This window comes from Lytechinus variegatus, chromosome 1, assembly GCF_018143015.1.
Source record: "Lytechinus variegatus isolate NC3 chromosome 1, Lvar_3.0, whole genome shotgun sequence".
Lineage (NCBI taxonomy): Eukaryota > Metazoa > Echinodermata > Echinoidea > Temnopleuroida > Toxopneustidae > Lytechinus > Lytechinus variegatus.
Genome location: NC_054740.1, coordinates 14,517,727 through 14,526,002, shown reverse-complemented (window position 1 = coordinate 14,526,002; position 8,276 = coordinate 14,517,727). Strand labels below are relative to the sequence as shown.

General features: G+C 40.5%; 1 protein-coding gene across 1 annotated transcript; it reads right to left on the bottom strand.

Moving 5' to 3' along the window:
- Positions 1–2,306: 2,306 nt before the first annotated feature.
- Positions 2,307–6,128, bottom strand: LOC121406822. The gene is made up of 2 exons (XM_041597694.1): positions 4,308–6,128; positions 2,307–2,392 (listed from the first exon to the last, which is right to left on the bottom strand). The coding sequence occupies exon 1, from the start codon at positions 5,966–5,968 to the stop codon at positions 4,337–4,339; it is 1,632 nt and encodes a 543-aa protein (XP_041453628.1). The 5' UTR covers positions 5,969–6,128; the 3' UTR covers positions 2,307–2,392; positions 4,308–4,336.
- Between the last annotated feature and the right edge of the window lie 2,148 nt (positions 6,129–8,276).

Below are 8,276 nucleotides of genomic sequence, written 5' to 3'. Positions count from 1 at the left end.
TTAAGAAGGGCTAGACATAATAGCCTTCCAGTCTCTCTACCTATGTTTCCAAAGAACTGATAAACGACTACGTTTGAAAGTTGTTGAACTGGACTTTAAGTCATAAAACATTGGACTCTTAGATGTTGTTTGAAGGTTTGCATGGTGGCATGTACAATTGCTGATGTGGTTTACGGTACACCATGTGGAGTGTTATAGAAACAGTGGATAGACGAAGAGAAGAAGTGGATAGGTGAGAAAGTGGAGATTTGAGAGTAGAGTATTCTTTCTTAAAAATAGTCCTGAAAAGGACTGTAACCAGAAAGAATGTTGAGTGAGAATAGCTTGAGTAGTAGAGCTGTCCGAAATCATCTCTACCCGCCGACTCAAGCCAGCATCTCCTCATCAGCTCTACTACTCAAGCTGTTCTCACTCAACATTCCTTCTGGTTTACAGTCCTTTTCAGGACTATTTTCAAGAAAGAAAATGGTGTGCCCCCCCAGAAAAAATTGGCAGAGCAAAAAAAAAGAAGAAAGAAAAGGGAGAAAGAAGAAAAGAAAAAAGGAAAGAGGAAGGACAGAAGACAAAAAGAAGAGGAAAATAAGAGGAGGAAGACGAGTGAATGAAACAATTTGAGGGGAAGACTTGCAATTAAAAAACAAATCTTTCATGTTTCTATAAAAAAAATTTGCTTGCGCTTCGCGCCAGAATTGCCTGTTCGAGGAGATTCATATCTTGCTCAATAGGCTGATATGGGGCAAGTTTTGAAGTCAATATACAAAACATATTTTAGCTCGAACATCGAGCTTTTATCATTTTTTTTTCATTTACAAATTTAAGTGGTCTGTAAAATGTATAGATTAAACGAGAACTTACCTAAGTTTGAAGTTTGATCTTCATTTTATGAAGTAACGGAGAGTCTAGGGATTATGTGAGATACGAGCTGCGCATGCGCACATCAGTTTTGAAAGGAAATAGTGATGCCAGAGTAAATGGAGAGATTAAACGGAAAAAACATTGTACCTTTCCGTAATGTATTACATGCATTACATTTAGGCTAAACCTTTAAAAAACACATTGGGAGGGAGGGCCGGGCACATAATCCCTAGACTCTCCGTTACTTCATAAAATGAAGATCAAACTTCAAACTTAGGTAAGTTCTCGTTTAATCTATACATTTTATCTCGTAACTCCGAGTTACGGGATTATATGAGATATTGAAAGCCACTCTGGACTCACTATAATCACACATGAAAAAGAAAAGTACATGTATCAGATTTTAATACTTTGTTCAATACATGTGCTTCAACAAACTAAAAACATAGGGATTTATCAAAATACCCAAACATAACATATTTTCAAAGTTGCATAACCACTTGTATGCAAGGCATAACTTGAGTTGCATTCAAAACGTGCATTGTAATGTATACATAAATAACAGTCAAGCTTCCAACACTGCCCTTTGGAAAACATCCACATGAGTGTCTCTCAAAGGCTTATTGTAGTATGTACGAAAGGTGTTCTCAGACGACCAGCCTGCCGTCAACATAATGTCATTAATGGGCACATCTCTCGCTTCAGCAGCAGACGTTGAGGCTGCCCTTGTAGAATGAGGTTTGTATTTAGCAATGTCTATCCCTGAATTTGACAAAGCCTCCTTTGCCCAACGAGCTATAGTGTCCTTGGATACTGCGGAATGTGGTTTCTTGTAGCTTACGAACAGACGTTTCTCTTCCCCACGTAGTGCTTGTGTCTTGTCCAAATAAAGACGAAGAGTGTGTACCACACACAAACGCTCATCATGTGGGTACTCCTTCAAGCAAATCTTTGTGCCACAGTGTCCTGGCCGAGTCTGCTTCAACATGTCTGTAACTGCAAACACTGCGCTATCTGCATGAAAATTCAGGTTATCTATGTTCAATAGATGGAGTGTCTGTACCCGCTGTGCTGACACAAGAAGTATGAGAATGCAAAGTTTCAAAGTCAATTGTCGTAGTGAAATACTGGAGTTTACTGGTAGAGATCGAACATAGTTCAACACTTGACTGACATCCCAAATGTCAGAATACCGAGGCCTCGGTGATTTCAAATTGAAGACTCCTTTCATGAATCTAGTCACCATCTGACTTTCCTTTATAGAATGTCCTCCTTCTAAGACAGCGTAGTTCCCTACAGCACATTTTGCCGTATTAATGGCACTATATCCTAATCCTTTTTCTACAAGGCTTGTCAGAAAATCTAAAACCTGCCCAACATGTGTTTGCAGTGGATTTGTCGACCGTCCATGACAAAAGTGAATCCATCTCCTGATGAAAGAGATGTACTGCTTCCTGGTTGATGTCCGCCATGAGGCCAGAATGATAGGTCGAGCCGATTCCGGAATTCCTTTTGCCTGGAGGGATTCCATGATAATCTGCAAGCAAGCAAAAACAGTTTTTTGCATAATGGGTGAATTCTTCCCGTTTCTGGTTGGATTAATGTCTGTTCATTTTGTGGTAGAACAATAGGTACTTCAATTAGTAATTGTAACAACCGGGGAAACCATGATTGTGTGGCCCATTTCGGAACAATCATTATCCCCTCTGCCTTGTCCTCCACAACTTTCTGAAGACATCTATTTATGATACAGAATGGGGGAAAGGCATAAAACTCAAATTCACCCCAATCTAATGTGAATGCATTTATAGCAAGAGCCCCAGGGTCCGGTTGCCATGACACATAAATTGGTAACTGGTTATTCAGCCTAGAAGCAAAGAGGTCAATGTTTGGTGTACCCATTGAGTTACATAGTTCTCTAAATAACTTAGGATTTAACATCCATTCTGTTTCATCTCTGAAATGCCTAGACCTCCTATCAGCAATTACATTCTATACACCGGGAAGGTGAGCTGCTGTGACCCATATATCATGCTCTATACACCAATTCCAAAATATCTGAGCTAGTTCATCACATTCTTTAGACTTTATTCCGCCCATTTCATTGATGTAGCTAACAGCTGTGGTATTATCTATTCTCATGAGAACATGTATGCCTCTCTTGTCCTTACAAAAGGCTTTCAGCGTAAAGAAAGCTGCAAGTAACTCGAGATAGTTGATATTGTTCCCGTTGGCAAGGGATTCTGATTGCTTCCATCGACCACCACATTGGGCCTTATTATCTGTTCCTCCCCAGCCTGAACCACTAGCATCACTACTCAACTCAATGTCTGGTTTCCTCCTGTTCAGGTGTCTGATTGCAGACTCTATGTTCTCTTTCCACCAGACCAAATTTTCTTTTGCAGCAACTGTTAGTGTAACACTAGCATCATAATTGCCCCTATGTGTCCTCAGATTACAGATTTTATCTCTCTCAAGTGCTCTGTAGTGCATTTTCCCATGCTCACAGGCAGGAAGGGTAGCTACAACTTTCCCAATGAAACAGGCCAGTTGTCTGTTTGTCACTATACTCTTTCTGAGCAGTTTCAAAGCAAACTCCCTAATTTCAGTGACTTTTCTCTCTGTTGGTCTGACAGTCATTGTGTCCGACTTTATATCAAAGCCCAAGAAAGTAAGTTGTTGGCTTGGCTCAAATCTGGATTTTTCAGGGTGAATGACAAACCCTAACCTTGAGAGTATCTCTTTTGTGTCACAGACCGCCTGGACTACACGTTCTTTAGAGTCTCCTATTATCAGAGTGTCGTCAATGTAGGAAATGATAACATGCCCCCTGCTCCTGAGTATGGTTAAAGGCACTTTGAGCACTTTAGTGAAAATTCTCGGCCCTGATGATAACCCATTGGGTAGCGCTCTGAACTGAAACAATTTCCCTTTCCAGAGGAAACGTAAGAATTTCCTGCATTTGTGATCTATAGGGATACTGTAATATGCATCCTTCAAGTCAAGTGATGCCATGTAACATTCTTTGGTCAACAATTGGATAGCTGTTTCAAATGTGTCCATTTTGAAATGGTGGAAGTCCAAGTATTCATTTAGCTTGGATAAGTTAAGTTAAGTATCATTCTAAGTTTTCCATCTTTCTTCTCCCTTGTGAAGATATTAGAAATAAATTCACCAGGTATGTGTTCACAAGGTTCAATGACCTCTTTTTGCAAAAGGCTATTAATCTCTGCATCTACAGCTACTGTTTCATCAAGCGTGAGCTTATAAGGGTGAGGTATGAATTTTTGCATGGGGGGGAGTCCTATGAATTCCAATTCGTATCCCTTTACAATATTCAAAATATTCCTATCTGAAGTGAGGTCTTCCCATTGATCTAAATGCAAGTTTATTTGGCCTCCTTGGAAAGGGATACATTTCAGAGTGCTACTCTTAAGACAAACATTTCTCACCTGATCGTCTGTCTTGTCAAGGTGGTTTTCTAGTAGGCAGGCCTGGAGTGGGTGGATGGTGCCTTGACACCTCTCATCTTCTTCTGACCCCTCATGAACATCAGTCCTCTCCCTCTGCCTCTCGGGAAGTGTCCTCGCCCTCTGGTCGGCACATTGACTAAAAAAGGGAGAGCTTCTGACGAAGGAATCGGGTTTCCCCGGCCCCTACCAGCATAGGTTGGTTTGGCTTGGCTTCCTGGGTACGGAGCATAACGTAGCTCTTTGAACTTCATAGTGCCCATTTTTGTCACTGCCACCGCTTTCTGTTGTTCAGTCATGTCTTTTACTAGTTTGCCGAGATCTTCGCCGAACAGGTGTTGTGTGACTTTCACCTCTGGCCGACAGAGTGGCTGGTATTTGGGGTTTAGTTCCGGTCTGATACTCTCTCTTCTGTACATATTTATTTCATAATTTGCATGGGCTAACAGGGCCAGAATTTCTTCATGCTGTGGAGATGAATTCTCTGTCATTAAATTTGCTACTGCTGTCAGGCCTTTGATCAAAGGTTTTTGGAGCTTTTGCAGACGCAAATCTCTCGATTTTGTTTTGGAGGGGATGTTTTCCCAGATCAGAGGGTTGACCTTAGGTACCACTAGGTTAGGGACATTTTTTGGTGGGACAATTTTGTCCATGAGGGTGGCCATATTGTCCATTCCCAAACGCTCTGATAGCATGATTTTTAGGCTGTCTGCCAGTTCATCGCTCACGTCAGGTCCCGAGGGGGCTTGCGCCTGAAAACGTGCCGCAAAACCCCTTGCAACTACAGGGCTAACTGTGTCTTCAGTATTCCCTGGTGGAACCAAAACTTGTTCTACTTCATTTTCTTCTTCTTCATCAGGACGGTCTACCTGTACCTGAGCAGATGGGAGGGAGAAAGAATTCTCATCCTCCTCATATTCATAAGGATATTCATAATCCGGTTCAAAGTCCCCTTCTCCATTTTCTCCAAGGGCAAAACTTCCCATGTAATTGTGATAATGTTGTGCCCTTTGATGGGTAGGGTTAGGTTTTGGCCTAGTATGAGCTGTGTATTGTTTCTTACCAGCTTCATCGACTGATAACTTTTCACAGAGTTTTTCGAACATGAGGTTTTGCTTTTCTATTGCTTTTTCTAAGGTCTGGAATCTTTGTTCAGATACAGCAGAGGATGACTCTGACTGGCTGCTGCTGGAACTAGCATTATAATTTTGGGTTCCGCTTCCAAAGGACCTTTCTTTCCCTTGATTAGGAATTAAATCAGACAATACTTGTCCTGCTTTTTGTCTTGTCTTCCCCTTGCTAGTACTAGTAGTATTAGCCTTTGGCTTACAAATACTTTGTTTAGGAACTGACATTTGAGACTGCAAATGAGACTCCATAACCTTTTCTCTAGCACTCTTAGCAGTAGCAATTTTACTTTTGCCTGACTTAGTATTAGTTATCTTAGGTATTACAAAGGTTTCACTTATCTGATCATCGCTAGCCGTGCCTGCGAAGACCACTCCATCACCTCCAGCCGTCCCGTTTCTCCGGGCACTCACCTCTGCATTGGAGGCCCGTACCGCCGTGCGGACGGCCTCCGGTGAGAATACAGTGTCAGTGGCGGTTTCCATTTGGTTTTCTTCACTTGCAAAATTAGCCATAACAGGCTAAATTCACAAATTACAGTTCTAGAACCGGGCTCAGAACTTGTAAAATTAGTATACAAATAAGCACTCTAACGCTTTCCTCCTGTAGAGTGCGAAAAGCGCAAAATTCTTCCAAAAATAACTGACGAAAAAATGACTGCCCGTGGTCAGTCGAACATGCACAAGGCTCACTGATGTGCGCATGCTTGGTTGGTTGAGTTTAGTGTAGAGGTGGCGCTATCCATCGATATCCGATGATTTCCGCCAGGCTAAACGAGAGGGATTTCACCCTCCCCTGTACAGCTCTCGACATTCGATTTTGTTATATTGCACTGTTTGTGAGATATAGATTCACCGAGGAAAGGCGTTGTGTAGTATTCAAATCTTATGAGTATTTTGTTTAAACATCGTTTGTTAGATTTAACAGTTAGTACTCGTGCTTATAATTTTCCTTTCATGGATGTGGGTGTTAGTTTATTGGTTTTAATAAAGTGTCTTTCGAAAGCATATAAGCGCTGTACTGCCGTACCTTTGTTTTATTAAAAATCCGAGAGAAACAGAAGAAAGAAAATGGTATCTATATGGAATTCCCAATATAATATCCAGATATATTATGCTGCATGCGCAGCTCGTATCTCATATAATCCCGTAACTCGGAGTTACGAGATAAAATGTCCGTTTTATGGTCTACATAGCATTTTATAAGCTCGCGCTGCGTGGTCACATTGTTTGATTTGCCAAGTTCATATTGTCTCCGTGTATTCCATAATGTTTTTTTCAATTTAACAAATGTATTCAGAATGCCCAGATTCTAAGGTCTAAATCTAAAACATGTGCGATAGCCTGCATGTTCTTTATTTAAAATGTACTTGAATTATCCAGTTTCACATCAGAATATCAATAATTGTCTGCTCACGATTCACGATCGCATTATTAATGATACCCAATTGACTATATCCTATTTATGATTTACAAAATATGAATAGAGTGTCACGCTTTTAGGTCTAAAATCTCAATTTTCTTCCTCTCGTGCTTCGCGCTCGCATCAATTGTTAAGTTACATACCTATCCCATTTATTAATACAAAAATTAGAATGACCTATTTTTAGGTCGGAATGTCAAAAAAATTTGCTCGCGCTTCGCGCTCGCATTATCTAAATATATTGGTGTTCACAGTAACCATTTGTTACATACGAATCTTGTTCAGGATCACACATAACATTGCCCAGAAAATTAAATTTTCAGGAAAAAATACATGAAAGTTAAAAAAATCGCTCGCGCTTCACGCTCGCACTTTTCATAAGGCTTATGAGATTATTTCATGTTTATGTTGTTATATAAGAATAAAACTAAGAAGTGACTGATCGGGGAAAATATAGGTGAAGATAAATTCGAGCCCCCTCCCCTATTGGCGAAAGTCGGATCCGCTCTTGTGGCACATACACACACACCGGAAAAATGACCGGTGCCTCCCCTGAAAAAGCAAGGACTCCCCAGTGCCCCCCGGGAAAAAAATCCTAGCTACGCCACTGCGTTTGTTCATCACTTTGGATGTGTAAAAGGAGATAGCAAACAATGCCTTATTTGTATATTCATAGATTTTTAAAAGTTAATATCCAATACCATATTGAATTTAAATTTCAAAAAAAAATCTGATAAAATCTGGAAATTAAATCAACAGATCAAGTTCAATGTGTGGATCAGTGGAAATCATGCTTGCCTCGATCCCCCACCCCCTTAATCAATTGCCCCATGCATTGTTCGAAACAGTACTGGATCTCTCTTTAAGCCTGGTGCCGCCCCCACCTTCCACCCTGGCCTCTTTGAATAACGTGAATTGCCCATGTAGTGCGGTATGATGTGTTATCCCGTAGGATTTGTTTGCCAAAATTGATTTTTTGGTTGTTTTGGTTGTTTTTGGTCCCTTTAGACCAAAAATGATGGGGTTCAAATTTTCAGCCCCCTCCTTCCCTTCGTGGGGGGGTCCTCTTTGGTGCCATATTGGCCTGTATAAAGCCCAATAGGATAATCCATTGTTTTCAAACTTATTTCTAACCTTTCTTCGCCAATTTTATTTTTAAGTTGTCTGAGGTGTATGAGAATGAATATTTGATGATGTTTTGATGTCAATGCCTTTTCACTTTTACCATATGGGGGCGGATTTTGCGAAAAATGCCCCAAAATTGTAAAATATTACCCCAAAAATGTAATTTTCCCCATTTTTTTTGCTCTAGAATTAGGACAAAAAGATTACAAAATGAAATGCATTTGTCTTGTTATACAGTCCAATAACAGAGAAATATATCACATGTAATTTACATGA